The following is an 18,480-nucleotide window of genomic DNA, read 5'->3' as shown; positions in this document are numbered from 1 at the left end:
AGAAAAGCTCTGGTTGGCTGGAAATTGTTTATTGCGTCCTCTGATTGGCTGGATATGTAAAAGGCGCTACGCCCTGCGGGTGTTCGTGGGAGCTGCGGATTCCTGGCGGGAGCCTTTTCCCATTTCTTTCTGTTCTCTGAGACCTCTTTCCTTTTTCTTTCTCTCTTTGAGACCTCTTCCCGCTTTCTTTCTCTCCCTTTCTCCTCCCCATTTCTTGTTCCGTTCAGTCCACGCTCAATAATCGCCGGTTGCTTTCCCACGCTCTCATTCGCTCCTTCACTGGGGTAGAGGCGTCTCTCCCTCGCGGGGTCGTAATCCATGGACAGGGTCCCTTCCCACCCCAGTCCTTCCAGGACTCGCTTCTATTTCCTCCCTCCCTCTGCTTCCAGAGGGGAAGGTGCTGGAAAATGTCCATCAAAGCCACCTTTGCTGTGTGCTCTGGGAGCCCACAGAGCTGCTGGATCTACTCCCCTTGGGAGAGAAGCTCCTTGGGAGGCACGGCAGGAGCAGCACCCTGGGAGCCTCGGGAATGCCCCTCTGGGATCCACGGCACTCACTGCCCCGGTCTGGAATTCCAGTTCTCAGCTATGAAAAGATGTTCCTGCCCTTGAGGGCAAAGCTGTCAAGAAGGAGCCAAAAGTGGAGCAGGATCTTACAGTGGCATTTCACTGTGAGCCTTCATAACTTCCCCCATGGTTGTTGTAGCTCCTGAATTGGGAATTAAATCCCGGCACGGTCTTTGGTGTGGGCTGCTCTGGGTCAAGGGAGACACTGAGAGAGAAACAGAGCAGGCAAAGAGAGGCAGGAGAGAAAAGAGGGCACAAACACAGTCAGTTGAGAAGGTGGCACTCTGAAAACAGACCAGAACTGACTGAAAAGGAATATAACAGAAAGGAATAATTTTGCACCTTTTTTTTACCATCAAAATACAATTTCTTCCCCTTCTCACAAACCTCTTGCCAATGTCATTCACCAGGGCTGTCAGAAAGTCCTTCATTCTGGATGTTCCAGGCTGCAGCCACAAGGAAAGAGGGAATGGGGATTTTCCTGCTCCTGGGGAGTTTGACATCCTCAGCTGAGGAGAGGAGGAGACACGAGAAGAAAAGGGCAGCTGGACTTCACCCTTCCACAGGAAAAACTGGGCGGGGAAATCTCTCATCCTGTCTGCTGCTGCTCCCACAGGGATGTGAGGGCTGATCCCAGAGCCCCAAGGGTCACAGTCAGGGCTGCACTCAGGGAATGCTCGCCTGGTATTGAGGGGCAGCATGGGAGCACCTGGATCTTGGGGCACCCAGCTGCCCCCCATGTTTGGAGGTGCCTGAGGAGGGCTGGGATGATGCCAGGGACATCCTGGAGTGACATACCCCCTGTCCTGCCCTGGGTGAGCTCAGTCCCAAACCTGACCCTGATCCTGGTCTCAATCTCACTCGATGTTTAGACACACTCACAGTTCTGTATTTATTCTCATCCCAGTGCCAGACTTGTCTAGCCCTAGATGTGGGATCTCAGCACCTCAGGATGGAGGTGCAGAGTGGCCGAGACCACCCTTGGGGGGCTCGGGAGTCCTGGAATGTTGCCAGAAGTGTCTGGTGGCAGGACTTTGATCCTACACAGGAGATGACACCTGTATGAGGACTGGGAGGATTTCACTGGGGTGAATGGTGAAGGGATAAGTTAATTAGGGTGTAGAACACAGGGTTTAGGATTTCTGTGCAGGGGGGTCTAAAGAAATAAGATGGAGGAATTGGGGCATGTCCTGTTCTTCTTCTTCTTCTTCTTGGCCTCCATCTTCTGTGGTGATGGTGGCACTTTGGGATTGGTCATTACTAGAAGTGCACCGGTTAATAAGGGTAGAAGGTATTGGGGAAAAATTATAAATATTGTATACGTAACTTCGGGTATAAAGATAAGTGACCGCCCCGGGGGCTCACAGTGTGCTCATGGCTGGCTTGCTGTGCAGACCTCTGTCGGGCTGAAAGAAAATCTTTTAGATAAACAATTAATAAACACCGAGACTGAAACAAGATCAGAAGTCTCTCCTTGTCCTTTGAAGCGCGGGCTGTCCAAGGCCACCCTGGGCCTTTCCAGGCCACCTAAACAGCCGAGAAACCGACAAGTGGCGTCCCTGAGCTATCTCCGGTCATAAATCAGCCGGGAAGAAACAGAAACAGGAAACCGAGCACCTAGGCCCAATCCCAACCCCAGCCCTAAAGCCAATCTCATGTCTAGCCTTAACCCCAATCCCATCGCTAATCCAAATCTCAGCCCCAACTCCAAGCCCAGCCCCAATTCCAGCCCCTTCCTAAACCCTCAGCCCCAAACCAAATCCCAGGTTCAGCCCTTCTGGGGGTTTGGGGGTGTCTCTGTCCCTCTGAGCCCGATGATGTTTGGGTGGGGTCACAGCAGGGCTGAGAGGGACAGAGACCCCCCCGGCCTCCCCAGGTGTAAGAAGGTCGGAGAGCCCCCCCAGGCCCGAGCACCCTCAGCGGTGAGAGGGACACAGAGCCCCTGGTCCCCAGCCCTGCACAGGCATTGCCTGAGGCCAGAGGGATGGAGACCCCCCGAGCATCCCCCAGGGTGAGGGGACAGAGACCCCCGAGCATTCCCTGGGCTGAGAGGGACAGAGACTGCCCTGAGTACCCCCTGGCACAGGGTATGAGAGGGAGGGAGAAGCCCCAAGCATTCCCTGGGTGAAAATGATGGAGACCCCCTGGGGAATGCCCTGGGGTTACAGGGACAGGAAAAACACCCCCAAACCCCTCCCAAGCATCCCCCAGGACGAGAGGCAAAGAGACCCCTTGAGCATCCTCTGGGCACTGGACAAAATAACTTGGCAGAAATCAAACTTGACTCTGCATAAATCACTTTGATGAATATATCCTCTTCCCACAAGTAACTTGTGATGAAAGCACAAACAAATCCCAAACATGAATAAACTGACAATCCAAGCAGTGAGGTGGCAATTCCAATATTCATTGCTTCCTTCACAGCTCCAGCTCAGCTGCTGGCAGGTTCCGATAAAAGGAAAGTGGAAATTTGGCCTAATACAGATTATGAAAAGGAAGGGAAAGCTCTGTGATGCTGTCACAAAGGTGACAGGGATATGGAGAAAAATGATTGTCACATTTGGTAAAGCCCCCAAGCCATGGAATTCAGGACTTATTTGGAAATTTAGCTACTTGAGCTGGGCTTCTTGTGAGACTTTCAGCCGCCTTGTGTTCCTCATCATGGGGTGAATGAACCTTGTCAGTCTCACTGGTAACATTTGCTCCGTTTCCTCCAGTGATTTTAGCAACTTTATAAGGAAAGACAGCAAATTATTTTCTTTGCACTGGCCACCCATAAAAGCCAATTGCGTCATCATTTCTCCCATAAAGAAATAAAGCTTTTATAAGCTCCATAAGCTCCCCAGGAGGAAGGAGGGACTGTGTCCAAGTTTGCAAGAGTTCTTCCAGAAAGAACAACAACCTCCTCAGTGGAGGGAACCATGCTGTTGTCAAAGGCGCTTGGGGTCAGAGAACAGTGCCTAAACTCACTGTGCCAAAATAATATGGCAATATGGTCATGAAAATTGTTAGAGAGATGTCTCTGCCCCAATTAAGGTGCTAACGCGACCAAATCCAAAATGGATTTTATTGAAGAGTAAATGTGAGGTAGAGAGATGGAAAGAAAGAGAAAAGAGGAGAGAGCAAGGGAGTGACAAGGGACAGAGACCTCCCCTGGGGCAGGGCCAAGTGTGACATTGTCCCCTGTGTGTGTGTGGCCTTCCCAGGGTGGGGGTTTTACAGCTAAGCCAGTTTGGGTAAGGGGGGTGGTGTTCACCCCTGAGCAGGGATTACCCCACTGTTTCAGGTTGCCATGCAAGATGTAACCAAATGCATGTTTTCAATCCCCACCTTCATCAACTGGTATAAACAGGTGGGGCAGTGTTCTTTATCTCTTCCATGACTCAGCCCTGATAACACCCTCCAGGGGAGATACCTTCTGTGAATGGGCCATTGTGTGTCACTGTAGGACTGATAAAATTCCATCCTCCCATTGTGGGATGCTCCGCTCAGGGGGAGGATCCAAGCATTCCTACCTGGATATAAGCTGAGACTTGCCACACCAGGAGCAGCTTGCCTACTGGATTGCCAGAGGACAAGAGCTCCATAACCACCACTGGACCTCCAAAGGAAGACCATGCCCTTCTGCATGATCACTGCTTCGACAGAATCACCTTCATCACTCCAACAGGACTGCAGTCACCATTTAATGGAACTGCTGCCATCACCCTGACCAACAGGGTGTCAGGTTATATCCTGACTCTGTTGATTTAAGGCAATGTTTCTATATCATTGCCTTGATCTTCATTTTCTTTTAAATTGTCATTCTGGTTAAGACCCTCCCCAGGTTTGCCTTAAAACCAGTACAAAAAACTCAATGTACTCATTCCTTGTTTTCCTCCCAAAAGAGAATTCCCCAGTCCCAAACCCTTGATTGGATGGAGAAGGAGGCTGGGAGGAATAGGAAGGATCCCCGGGACACCCAGGCAGATGAGGAGGAAGTCAGTGCCCCTTTTCCCCTCTCTCCTGCTCCATCTCCCAGCCCAGGATGGCCCCCCAGCTTCCGGAAAACCCTGCTGCCAACGCTGTCCTGCCGGGGATGCACTGGGGGGATCTCCTTCCCCTTCCCTCTGGCACGGAGCCAAATGCCATCCTCTCCTTGTCTTTCCTGCCCCAGACAAGAAGCTGAGGATTGGAACCAGGGAGGATAAATCCCCACAGCAGAACCTCATGGAAGAGGCCATTATGAGTGACTCAGGGGCACAGGATTCCAACGGGGAGGAAAATCCCCAGAGATTCCACAGGAAGAGGAGCTCCAACCCAGCCCAGTGTGCTCTGAGGAGGAAAGACTCTCCCTTAGCCAAGAAGGTGGACAGAGCTTCAGACAGAGCTCAGAGCTCGTGGTCCATGAGCAGCTTCATGATGGGGAGAAGCCCCACAAGTGCTTGCAGTGTGGGAAGATCTTCAGGCAGAGCAGCACCCTGATCAGCCACCAGATGATCCACACCGGGGAATGGGCCTACGAGTGTGGGGAATGTGGGAAGGGCTTCAGCTACAGGTCAGAACTCATCAGGCACCGGTGCATCCACACTGGGGAGAGGCCCTACGAGTGTCCCCAGTGTGGGAAGAGCTTCACCAGTAGCTCTCACTTGACCAGACACCAACGGAGCCACCAGTAAGGGAAGCCCTGCAAATGCCACAAATGCAGGAACAGCTTCATCCACCACTCCAGCTTCATCCCCCATGGGAGAACCCACATTGGGAAGAACCCTGGTGATCCATGTTCCCCATGATCCATGCTGGGAAGACACCTGTCCCTTTTCCTGCCCCTACCAGTGTCATGATGTGGCATGGAAAAACATGAGGGTCTTGCCATGGCTGTGTTATTACATTCACTCCCACCTCAGAGAATTTCCAGGTGCAGAACAGGGACACTCTCTCTCTCTCTCCCTGAGAAGAAGGGTGTCCTTTCCAAACAGGGGAAATTGTGGCCAGGAAGACCCAGTGAGTTGTGTTTTAGTTTTCCCAGGAAACTGTTTCATTTATCCCTTCTGTTATCAATATTGTTTCAGTTCTGTTTGTCCCTTAACTTGTTCCTGTTCCTAATAAATTGTTCTTATCCCAGGCCAGGATCTTTGCCTTTTGTGCTTTCCATGGGAGTCGGGAGGGCAGTGAGGGCAGCACGGTTTTAGCGGTAGCAGGAAATTGGGGAATCCCATTCCTGAACCCCGGCCCATGGTAACCGAGCATCCCAGCTGGTCCCAGCCCTGGTGGCCATGGCAACAGCCTTGGGAGCGGGTCCCTGGCTGGGGCTGTGGGAACCTCTTCCCTCTGGTGCCCAGGGACAGGAGTGGAGGGAACGGCTGCAGCTGAGTCGGGGCAGGCTCAGGTTGGATGTCAGGAAAAGGTTTTTGCCCAGAGGCTGCTGGGGCCCTGCCCAGGCTCCCCAGGGAAGGGTCCCAGCTCCAGGGCTCTCTGAGCTGCAGCAGCGTTTGGACAGCGCTGCCAGGCCCAGGCTGGCATTGTTGGGGTGTCCTGTGCAGGGCCAGCAGTTGGACTGGAGGATCCTGATGGGTCCCTCCCAGCTCAGCCAATTCTGTGGTTCTGGGATCCCATGAGCCTGGGGATGGGGTGCCAATGGTTGCCATGGCAACGGGCTGTGTCTGCAGGCCTGAGCTGGTGTCCATGGCAACCACCCCTGGCATTGGGTCTCCATGGAGCTGCCAAGGAAATGGACCATAGCAACAGGGGCCTGGTGATGGTTGCCATGGAAACTGACCATAGCAACAGGGGGCTGGTGATGGTTGCTATGGAAACTGCGCATAGCAACAGGGGGCTGGTGATGGTTGCCACGGAAACATCCCATAGCAACAGGGGTTTGGTGATGGTTGCCATGGAAACTGACCATAGCAACATGGGTCTGGTGATGGTTGCCATGGAAACTGACCATAGCAACAGAGGGCTGGGAATGGTTGCCATGGAAACATCCCATAGCAACAGGGGGCTGGTGATGGTTGCCACAGAAACATCCCATAGCAACAGGGGTCTGGTGATGGTTGCCATGGAAACTGACCATAGCAACAGGGGTCTGGTGATGGTTGCCATGGAAACTGACCATAGCAACAGGGGGCTGGGGACGGTTGCCACGAAAACTGCCCATAGCAACAGGGGGCTGGTGATTGTTTCCTGCTTAGGATCAGATTTGTCACAGGCCCTCAGAGGGGTTTCTTGGAGACTTTCCAAGAGTCTCCAGGCTGTTCCAGAGCTGGACTGTCACAGGCAGAGACAGGGGCTCCATGGAGACCTCCCAGGGCTTTCTGGGGATGGTAAAGAGCCCTGTGGTCAGAGGCAGTCTCAGCCATTCCATGGTGACATCCCAGGGGACCTTGTGCTGCAAAGGCACCGATCTGTCACAGGCACTCACAGGGGCTCCACGGTGACATCCCAGGAGTCCCCAGGCTGCCAAAGAGCCGGGATGTCCCAGACACTCACAGGGGTTCTTGTCATGGGCAGATATATTTATATAAATATATTTTCTCTGTTATGGTAATGATTAGACAAAATTTCCTTAATCAGAAATATTCATGCCAGGATGCAAGAGACGTAAAATATATTATACAGAGCACTAGGAAATTATTTCAAAGCCACTGTATTAAGGAAAATCTGTAATTAAGCAGAGATTTATGTCACTCCCCCAGACCAATGACCATGGGCAATTCCCTTTGGCTCAGCCTGGAGCAGTGACCTTCAGGGTGTCCCCACCACTGGGAGGAATCCCCACACCCCTCAAGAAGGGAAATGTCAGGAGATGCTGCCATTAAAATTTGGGATGGGGCTTTTCTCATCTGAGGTGCTGCCCTGTCAGTCAGATGTGCCCAGCCTGGGCCAGCTCAGCAGCGCTGCACAAGCTCTCAGTGGTGTCACTTGGTTGTTCCTTTCTCTGGGGATTTTTCCAGCTCTGCCACAGCTTCAGCTCCCTCTGAGGATGTTGAACTTTGAGATGGAGGAGTCAGGCTGGTTTCAGCATTATTCACCCCCAAAGCAGTGTGACTCCCCTCCTTCATTGCTTACTGGGGGCTTTGCAAACAGGACCTTGCTGGAGTTGTTGGAGCCCATTGCAGGCAGAGCCTCCTGCTCCAGCAGGAACTGCCTTTCCTGTGCCATCAGCAGGGCAGGTCTCACTGCAGGAAAAGCCCCAGGCCAGCCCCAGCACAGGGAAGGGCTCGGGCACAAGGGCAGAGTGCCGTGCTGGGAGCTGTGCCAGGGAGAGCCTGAGGCACCAAAGGCACCTTGGCAGCAGCAGCTGCTTGCAGGCCATGGCCAGAAGCCTCCCTTGGCAGCCCGGCCTGGTGGCCACCACTGCAGAGCTGCTGCCTCAGGGCTCATTCCTGGCTGGGCTCTGAAAAGCCACTTCTGCCCCAGGAGCCTGACTGGGAAGCCATTGGCCCCAGCACCTTGGGGACAAGATATTAATGACAAAACTCTTCATGCCAGCAGAGCCAAGGCAGAGGCAGAGCAAAGGGCAGAGCCAGGCCCAGGGGACAGGGCTGCCATGGTGATGGCTGTGAGGTCACTGCCCCTGCAGCAGCCTGGCTGCCCTCAGCAGACATTCTGGCCAGAAGCGTTGTGAGGGCACCCAGCACATCAGAGAACCCACAATGCAGGAATTCTGTCACTGGGCATGAGCGGGTTTCAATGGGAGAGGTTGCACAAAGCTCCTGCTCTTGGACAATTCCAGGGATGGGGAATCCACTTCTCTGGAAAAACAGCTGCAGTTTCCTGCCACTTTCTTAATTGTAAAATATTTCCTCCTTCTAACAAATGTTATTTTGTCCCCATTCAGTTTAAAGATACTGACCCATTTTCTGTCACGGTAGGATTTAGGGGAAAATAACTTCGAATGCTATTTTCCCCTTTTCACAGACCTTGGAGAGGACTCAAAAATCTCCCAGAATGGGGTTTGGAGGCCTCATCACAAAACCAGCAGGGAGAGTCTGCGGCCTCTGTGGTCAGTGGTGTAGAGACTGAGGACTGAAAGGGAATAGCCTGGGAGGGATGGATGGGTGGTTTCAGAGAGGCTGGAGCTTTTCTTCATAGCAGGAATAAGACTGAAGAAGACCTAATAGCACCAAGTGCAGCTTGGGAGGTCCAGACTGAACACCAGCAGAAAGGAATTTCCTTGTCAGAGCAGGGCTGTGGTGCAGCACGTCCCCAGCAGGAGCCTGGAGCAGCCCAAGGCTCTGTGTGGGCAGGCAGAGGCAGGCAGGAGGCAGAGCTGTCAGCAAAGGAAGGGCCCAGCCAGGTGGGGCAGCCGGGGATACCGACAGCCTGCAGGGACAGAGGCAAAGGTTTGCTCAGCAGCAGAGACACCTTTCCCTTGCTTGTCCCCTGCTGTCATCACTGCCACCAGTGTTCTTCTCTACCTGGAACCTGGGGACATTTTCTCAGTCCTGTCTCTCAGATGGATCTATTTAAAGTATGAGAAACTTCAGTGTTTCACCCTCTTTTTGAGTCCCTGAGAAGGTTTTTTGAGCACATTTTGAGGGACTGAGTCTGATGCAAAGAGCACCAAAGCCCCAGAGGCTCATTAAAGTCCCTGTGCTCTGTCTGTGCTGCTGAGCTGGGCCAGGCTCCTGGCCCAGAGGCAGCTCCTGGCAAGGGCAGCACTGCAGAGAGACAGCTCTGGACAGGAGGAGCTCCTGAGCACAGCCCAGCAGGGCTGGGGCACTGCCAGGGCCCCTCAGGGACACCAGCAGGGCACAGACAGAGCTCACAGGGGCACAGCACTGGCAGGGGCTGTGGGATGGCCCTGAGGGGGCTGTGTCACAGCAGCACCTCTGTGGCTGTGTCACAGAGGCTCAGAGCAGCTGGGATGTCAGCAAGGGGCTGTGTGACAGCACAGATTGGGCTGTGACATCACAGAGTTTGTTGTGTGAGGTCACTGAGCAGCTACAGCGTCATAGAGGGGACTTTGTGACATCACAGAACAGGCTGTGAGATCATGGCATGGCTGCATGATGTCATAGAGCTGGCAGTGAGGTCAAAGTATGTGCTGTGACCTTACAGAGTGTCAGTATGACATCACAGAGAGGGTTTTGTGACATCACTGAGGGGGGGTTTTACATCACAGAGCTGGCAGTGACATCATAGTGTAGGGTGTGAGGCCATAGAGCAGATCCTGCCATCATAGAAGGTGGCTCTATGACATCAGGGAGTGGGCTGTGACAACACTGGGTGGCTGTGTAACATCATAGAGCAGGCTGTGACATCACAGTAGAGATTGTGAAATCATAAAGTGACTTTCTTACATCACAGAGACTTCTGTGACATCACAGAGCAGCTGTATCACATCATAGCGTGGCGTCTCAGAGTTGGCTCTGGAACATCACAGGGGCAGTGTGACATCACAGGGGCAGTGTGACATCACAGGGATCTGTGTGACATCACAGGGGAAGTGTGACATCACAGGGGCACTGTGACATCACTGGGGCTGTGTGATATCACAGGGGCAGTGTGACATCACGGGGGCAATGTGATGTCCCTGGGGAGGTCACTCTGCCCCGGCCCCCCTCACAGCTCCCCCCAGAGCAGTCCAACCCTGCTCGTGCACAGCAGGGTCCCCTGTCCCCCTGGGTCCCTCTGCTCCCAGCCCCGCAGCCTCCCCCAGAGGATGTTCCACGAGATCGACCCCAGAGCCTGACACGCGGACGGGGGGCCAGGGCCCTGGGGGTGGCACAGGGGGACAGGGACCCCCCGGCAGCGTCCTCGTGTCCCCCAGGGCCAGAGCCTGGGCCAGGGCTCCTTCACCCTGTTATGAACGAGGCCTTGAGAGCGCTGAAGAAATCCCCAGCAAGGGAGCAGCAAAAACCAGACTGAATATTAAGGGACAGCAGCACGAAGTTCCTTGGCAAGAGTCACTCTGCTGGTGACTGGACACTTCAGGCACAACAATGAAACAAAGCAACAACAAAGCCAAACAGAATCCAAACAATCAAACCAGAAATTTACTGAGAACTGGGGCTTTCATTCCTAAGGAAAAGAACTGTCCTTCTTATCTAGGTGCCCATGGCCAGAATTGGGATTTCACCTCCAGTATTCCCTATTGTGACAGAGTGGAGGAGTTTCTTGGCTCAAGACATTTCATGTGTGGGGAGTGTTGCAGTGTGTTGCAATTTCCTGTTTTAAACTTCCCAGCCCCTTCCCAGGTGTGGCGATATCTCTCTTCCCCTTCCCCCTTGTCCCCTGCTGGGCTGTCAATCAGTCTTAACATTCCAGCAAGGCCATGTCTGGTTGGTGAGGTTCAAAAGATGCCCCTGTGCCCAGAGGTCATTGGTCTGTCTGGGTGTCATCGTTCCCTGAGACCCTGCCCCTCCCACCTGGTTGGTGGCTCACCTGTCCCTTCCCTCCCCCTCCCCCCGGAGCTTAAAAAGTCACTCAGGCCATGCGGTCGGGATTCTGTTGGAGCTGTTACCTAAGATTCAGACGTCTGTGACCATGGAATAAACTCTTGATATTAACCCTCCAGCAGAATCTGTCTCCTTTTCCTCCTCACCTTAGCCTGAAGCCTTCGCACCTGAGGCAAACTGAGTTTCTAAAATCGTGGACTTGTTTCGGCGCTCAGCTGCACCATCCAGCCAGCCAAAAGTGTCTCTGAGGTGAAACACCACAATGTGCCGCCTTTGGCCCAGGAGCCGGGGTCAGACGAGCCCAGGCACAATCTACCTGGTAATATTGGGATCTTATTCCAATAGGGGAGGAAGGGGCAGGTCCAGCCCTGCCCTGCCCTGGAACCCCAGCCCTGCCCTGCCCTGGAACCCCAATGCCCCCAGAGCCTCTATCCCAGCCCAGCAGTGGCTGCCAGTCCCTGGCACAGCACAGGCAATGCTCCACAGTCACCTCTGCAGCCCCAGCCCAGCTCCTGAGGGACCAAATGACCCCAAGGCCCACCTGGGGGAAGGGCCCAGGGAAACCAAGGGGTATTGAAGGCTGACCACAAGGCAAGCACACATCTTGACCCTGCCTCCTCTTAGAATTTCCTTCTGAACAATGCTGGAATCCAGGAGTTGGTACCTCTGTGTATGCTCCTCTGTATCCTTTTTGCCTCTCTCTCTTTCTGTCCTTTTCAGCTATTTCAGTCCTTTTGCAAATTTGAGTAATGTAAAATTCAAATAGCTTAGAGTTTGTGAAATTGAATGGGCCAGGTCAGTGCTTTAAGAAGTGTTCTGTGTTGACTGAATGTCATATTAAATCTTTTGCCAAAAATTCTCTGATTTTCTGAAGTTCCCAGTAAAGACTGTTTTGTTGGTTTGAGCTCCTGAGTATCTCTTGTTGGTATTTCTCCAGGAAGTCCAATTCAGAATACAGAAACAATTGTAATTCCTTTTAAATATCTCCTTGACAGAGTTTTCTACTGGATGGAAGTCAGGGCTTGTGTGTTCTGCTTGGCACAGCCCAGGCAGGGCTTTCCCAGCCACATTCCACACTCCATTTCCCAGCTGGAGCCGCTGGTGCCTCTGAGTTGTGCTGCCCCAGCCCCAGGGACGCTCTCCTTGTCTGCCCATTCCCCCACGGTCTCTGGGCAGGGATGGCCTCAGTGGGGGCTGCTGACATCCTGAGCACCTTGGAGGCTGCTGCTGAATTTTCCTGCTCCAGAGGCTTGTCCAGCCTTCAGCTCTTCAGTGCAGGAATTCAGTGTCCCAGGGCTCATTAACATTCAGAACACCTCAACAAGCCAAATCTCTGGGGATAATTTGATTTCAGTTTCCAAATCTTGTGTGGTTAATAAGAGAGATTTCAGAAGTGCATTCAACTGAATATGTTCAATTTAAAAAGACTGTGAGAAAACATTTTTTAGGTCCTCTTTAATTTTTTTCCCCTGTTCATAAATTGATATGTGCAATTTCCAGTTGACATTGAATCCAAGTACATCCTCATGCAGTTTGACTGGGTATGAAAATCAGGACCTTTCATGGCTGAATATCAATCAGACTCTGTCCCTACCCCCACCCCATCCAAGGCTGGCACTCAGAGCAGCCTTGTGCAAATCTGAGCTCCCTCCAGCCCACACTGGACCTAGCCAACAGACCACAGTTGAACAGGATATAACTTAATAAAAATTACACCATTAAAATAACAATCACACAATTACAAACTCTTCCCTGAGCTATGTGCAATGTCCCAGCATGTCTAATGAATCCACTGTTCACAACTGATTTGCATACTAAAATTAATTTTTGACTAATGTGGTTCTGTGATAGATATAAACACAATTGAGTTCTTATATCAGGATTCTTGTCCTGGACTGAGGACAGAACAGCTCAAACAATTCCTGATTTGCAAATCTGTCAGTGGTGGATGGAGAAGGGAGGTCAGGCTGCTCTTGGTGTTGAGGAAATGCTGAAAGCAGCCTGACTCATTTCATCTCCTCATGCCCTGGCTGATCTCCCCTCTTTCCCCTTCCACCCACTGGCTTTTGTCTCCCCCAGCCCCCTGGTGAAGAGCCTGGCTCTGTGTTCTCCATCCCCTCCTCGCTGGCACTGCCAGGCTGGGATGAGGAGCCCCTCAGCCTTCCCTGCTCCAGGCTGGACAAGCCCAGCTCCCTCAGCCTCTGCTCACAGCCCAAGGGCTCCAGCCCCACCTTGGAGGCCCTTCCCAGACCCTGCTCCAGCTGCCAGACATCTTTCCTGCCCTGGGGACCCAATCCAGGCCACAATGACCTGGATAATCCCAGTCCTTGATGTCCTGGTCACACAGCCCTGGCCCCTTGTCCCCATGTCAGGCTCTGGGGTGGATCCTGTGGAACATCCTTTGGGGAGGCTGTGGCTCCAGGTGGGCCGGGGGGATCCTGGAGGACAGGGACCCTGCTGGGCATGGACAGCATTGGAGTTGTTGGGAGAAACTGTGAGGGGGAGCTGGGGCAGAGTGACCAACCCAGTGACCTGACACAGCCTGCTGGGATGTCACACAGCCTGCTCTGGGATGTCACAGCCTGTGCTGGGATGTCACAGCCCATTCTCCAATGTCACACAGCTGGTCTCTGATGTCACACCAGAGTCTGTGATGCTGTAGTCTGCACTGTGATGTCAGACCTCTGCCATGTGATGTCACAGCTGGCTCTGTTATGTCACAGAGGCAGTGTATGATTTCATAGCTCTCAATGACCTCACATAATCCACTCTGTGATGTCACAACCCACTCTGTGACCTCTTGTTACCAGATGATAAATTGTCTCCACCAGCTGAGCTGACACCTGGAGCTTGTTCTCAAAAATCCAGGCCTATGGAAACTACACAACGCTCATTGTGTCAGAAGGGGAACTGGAAGTTCAGCAGCCTCCATGTCCTGCCAGCTCAGCCAGGCCCACGGGAACATTGGGGTCCACGACCACCAGGGACCAGCAGAGAGCCCCCAGGACATGGGTGAAGGGGAGGGGAAATATGTAATGGTATTTGGGAAATAATTGTGACATGTGTGTTTAGTCCAGGACAATCAATGAATATGTATGCAAAATACAGAAAATAAAGAAAAACTCTCCTGTACTCAGCATGCATGGCTTTGGGAGGAGCTATCCGCTGTTCATCCAGCTGAATAAAGAATGCTGCTTCTTAATGCTACACTGGGGTTAAGGAGTTTTCTGTTTTACTGAATTTTTGGTAACACTCCCACTGCCAAGGAAAGCTCTGCTGCTGTTCACAAACAGAGAAGGGCTGGTGGCAGATGTGGGGCTCAGAGGCAGCCTGGGGCAGAGTGACCATGAAATAATGAAGTTTTTAATATTCTATGAAAGAAGGAGGGGCAGTAACAAAACTTCTACGTTGGAATTAGGAAGGGCAGACTTTGGCCTGTTTAGGAGGCAGATTTGGGGAATACCAAATCAGGTACTGATTTTTTTAAGGGAAACAGCCCTTAAAAACAAATGGGGCCCAGGAAGGATGGACACATTTCAAGAAAGTAATGTTAAGCGGGAAGCATCAACATTGGATAGAAGCTCAGGAAACTTAGGAAGTGTTTAAGGGTGTTGTAAGGTCATGCAGAATGAAAAGCTGAGATGTGAAAGCTCAATTAGAACTTAAGCTGGCCACTTGTGTGAAAAATAATAGGAAATGTTTCTATAAATGAACTAATAGCAAAACATGGGATAAGGCGAACCTCTACTCTTTATTGGATGCAGTGGAGAATATAGTAACCAAAGATAAGGAAAAGGCAGAGCTACTTAATACCTTGTTTGTCTCAATTTTCAATATTAAGACAGGTTGCCCTCAGGACAAGTGTTCTCCTGAGCTGGTAGATGGGCACAGGCAGAACAGCCCCTGGAATCCAGGAGGAAGCAGTGGGTGACCTGCTGAGCCACTCAGATGCTCACAGGTGAATGGGATCAGACAGGATCCATCCTAGGGCAATGAGGGAGCTGGTGGATGAGCTCCCCAGGCTGCGCTCCATCATTTACCATCAGTGCTGGCTCAGCAGGGAGCTCCCAGAGGACTGGAGGTGCCAGTGTGAGCCCATCCCCAAGAAGGGCTGGAAGGAGGATCTTGGGACCTCCAGGCCTGTCAGCCTGACCTGGGTGCCCAGCAAGGATATGGAACAGATCACCCTGAGTGCCATCACAGGGCACCCACAGGATGGCTGAGGGGTCAGAGCCAGCCAGCGTGGATTTAGGAGTGGCAGGTCCTGCCTGAGTGATCTGATCTCCTTTTATGAGCAGGTGACCCACCTGTGGATGCAGGAAAGGCTGTGGATGTTGTGTGCCTGGAATTCAGCAAAGCCTTTGACACTGTCTCTGACAGCAGTCCCTGGAAAAGCTGCAGCCCACGGCTTGGGGAGGTTCCCTCCTCGCTGGGAGATTTAAGAGCTGGCTGGAGGCTGGGCCCAGAGAGTGGTGGGGATGGTGCTGCACCCAGCTGGTGTCCAGGCTCTGGTGGTGTCCCCCAGGGATCTGTGTTGGGCCCAGTCCTGTTTAATATCTTCACTGGTGATCTGGGTGAGGGGATCGAGTCCACCATTCAAAAATTGCAGATGGCACCAAGCTGGATGTGAGTGTGGATCTGCTGGAGGGCAGGACAAGAAGACACAGCCTTAAGCGGCACCAGGGGAGGTTCAGGCTGGAAAATAGGAAGGAGTTCTTCACAGAAAGGGTGAGTGAGAATTGGAATGGCTGGCCAGAGGGAGGTGGCAGAGCCCCTGTCCCTCTTCAGTGGCACTTAGCGCCATGGTCTGTGTGACAACGTAGTATTAGGGCATTGGTTGGACTTGATGATCCCAAAGGTCTTTTCCAGCCTATTTGATTCTGTCATTCTGTGATGATTGGGACACTCTGGAGCCATTGTGACACTGCAGGGCCTCATGGAACTAAGAGGACCATGGTGACACCATGCAGCACCACAGAACCAGGGGTCCACTGTGGTGCTCTGGGGCCAAATGGAACCAGGCAGTGCGCCATGACACTCTGGGTCCTTGTGGAACCACAGAGGCCATTGTGACACTGCAGGGCCTTGTGTAACCAAGGGGTTTCACCATTTTGACACTAGAACACCAAGGAGACCATTGGGAGACTCCAGGGCCCAGTGGAACCAAGGGGCTGTTCTGACACTGCGGGGCCTAATGGAACTAAGGGGACATTGTGACAGTGCAGGATCCTATGTCACCAAGGGGCCACTGTGACACGAGTGGGCCTCAGGAGATCTGGAAGAACGTTGTGACACTGTGTGGCCTCGTGGAAACAAGGAGTCCATTGTGACACTGACTTGTGGAACTACAGAGACCATGGTGACAGCGTGGGACCTCATGTACCCATGGGGCCATTGTGACACTCTGGGGCCTCATGGAACCAGAGGCCACTGTGAAACTGCAGCACAAACAAGAACATGTGAAGCCCCATGGAACCAAGGAGTCCATTGTCACATTTTGGGGCCCCACGGAACCAAGGAGACCATTGTTGCTCTGCATGGTCTCATGGACCCAAGGAGAACAGTGTGACAGTGCAGGGCCTGGTGTAACCAAGAGGCCATTGTGACACTGAGGGGCCCCCTGGAACCTAGGACATCTTTGCAGATGACACCAAGCTGGATGTGAGTGTTGATCTGTGGGAGCATAGAAGGGCTTTGCAGAGAGACCTGGACAGGCTGGATTGAGGGGCTGAATCCAGCAATTTCAGGTTTAAAAAATCCAAGTACCAGGCCCTGCAATTTGGCCCCAGTGCTATAGGCTGGGGATGGAGTGGCTGAACAGCAGCCAGGCAGAAAGGGACCTGCAGGGACTGATGGACAGCAAGCTGGACATGAGCCATCAAGTGTGACCAGGTGGCCAAGAAGGCCAATGGCTCCTGGCCTGGCTCAGGAATGGTGTGGCCAGCAGGAGCAGGGCTGATGTGCCAGTACTGATCTGCCCCCAGCTCTGCACACAGACATTGCTGCTGCAGCTCCAGAGAAGGCAACAAAAGGGCATCTCTGCAGAAAACTTTGCTGGGACATCCTTTACTTCCTTTAAATACACCAAGAGTGCAGTCCCCCATTGACCCAGTCTGTGGCCACAGGGAAGGTGGAGAGAAACAAAATGAGAAATGGCACAAGCAATGATGTATCTTTGTGGACAGAATGGAAAAACTAAAACAAAGGAAAGAAATCTCCAAAATGAAACTAACAAGAAGTATCAAAAACTAGTTTTATTAGAAGTGATTTGCAGAAATTGACCAGCAGTTTAATGTTCCTGAAACCATCCAGTCATCAGTCTCCTCACAGCAGCCTTGAGCTCCTGGTTCCTCAGGCTGTAGATGAGGGGGTTCAGGGCTGGAGGCACCACTGAGTACAGAACTGACAGGGCCAGATCCAGGGATGGGGAGGAGAGGGAGGGGGGCTTCAGGTAGGCAAATGTACCAGTGCTGACAAACAGGGAGAGCACAGCCAGGTGAGGGAGGCAGGTGGAAAAGGCTTTGTGCCGTCCCTGCTCAGAGGGGATCCTCAGCACGACCCTGAAGATCTGCACATAGGAGAAAACAATGAAAACAAAACAACCAAATAGCAAGCAGGCACTAACTGCAAGCAGCCCCAGTTCCCTGAGTGAGGAATTTGAGCAGGAGAGTTTGAGGATCTGTGGGATTTCACAGAAGAACTGGCCCAGGACATTGCCATGGCACAGGGGCAGGGAAAATGTATTGACTGTGTGCAGCAGCGAATAGAGAAAGGCACTGGCCCAGGCAGCTGCTGCCATGTGGGCACAAGCTCTGCTGCCCAGGAGGGTCCCGTAGTGCAGGGGTTTGCAGATGGACACGTAGCGGTCGTAGCACATGATGGTCAGGAGATAAAACTCTGCCACAATAAAGAAGAGAAAGAAAAAGAGCTGTGTAGCACATCCTTTGTAGGAGATGTTCCTGGTGTCCCAAAGGGAATTGTGCATGGCTTTGGGGACAGTGGTGCAGATGGAGCCCAGGTCGCTGAGGGCCAGGTTGAGCAGGAAGAAGAACATGGGTGTGTGCATGTGGTGGCCACAGGCTACGGCGCTGATGATGAGGCCGTTGCCCAGGAGGGCAGCCAGGGAGATGCCCAGCAAGAGGCAGAATTGCAGGAGCTGCAGCTGCCGCGTGTTTGCCAATGCCAGAAGGAGGAAGTGGCTGATGGAGCTGCTGTTGGACATTTGAACTGTCTTGGCATGGGGATCTGTAAGAAAATAATCATGGAATAGTTGGGTTTGGAGAGGACTTTAAATATCCCAGCACAACTTGGGGGCACTTTCTCCCCATTGCCTGCCCAGGGCTCTGCTGCCTGGAACTGTCCCTGCCAGCAGCTGCTTCCCTGTGCCCAGGGCTGGGCCCTGCCAATGCTGCCAGAGCCCAGCCCAGCCCTGGGGGCTCATCCCTGCCCTGAAGACCCCTCCCAGCTCTGGCACTGCCCAGGGAATGCTCTGGCTCTGCAGGCTCTGATAGGAATGTCAGAGCAACCCT

At 52.7% G+C, this 18,480-nt stretch overlaps 1 protein-coding gene across 1 annotated transcript; it reads right to left on the bottom strand.

Annotated features, from left to right (window-relative positions):
• Positions 1-759: 759 nt before the first annotated feature.
• LOC134434709 (olfactory receptor 14J1-like) lies at positions 760-17,906 on the bottom strand (the record flags this gene model as incomplete). Its single annotated transcript, XM_063183335.1, has 2 exons — positions 760-771; positions 17,286-17,906. Coding segments are annotated over 2 exons (633 nt in total), but the record flags the coding sequence as incomplete, so codon positions are not given.
• Positions 17,907-18,480: the final 574 nt, after the last annotated feature.

This window comes from Melospiza melodia, unplaced genomic scaffold, assembly GCF_035770615.1.
Source record: "Melospiza melodia melodia isolate bMelMel2 unplaced genomic scaffold, bMelMel2.pri scaffold_46, whole genome shotgun sequence".
Classification (NCBI taxonomy): domain Eukaryota; kingdom Metazoa; phylum Chordata; class Aves; order Passeriformes; family Passerellidae; genus Melospiza; species Melospiza melodia.
Note: the sequence above shows the minus strand (reverse complement) of the source record. Positions and strands in the feature narration are given on the sequence as shown.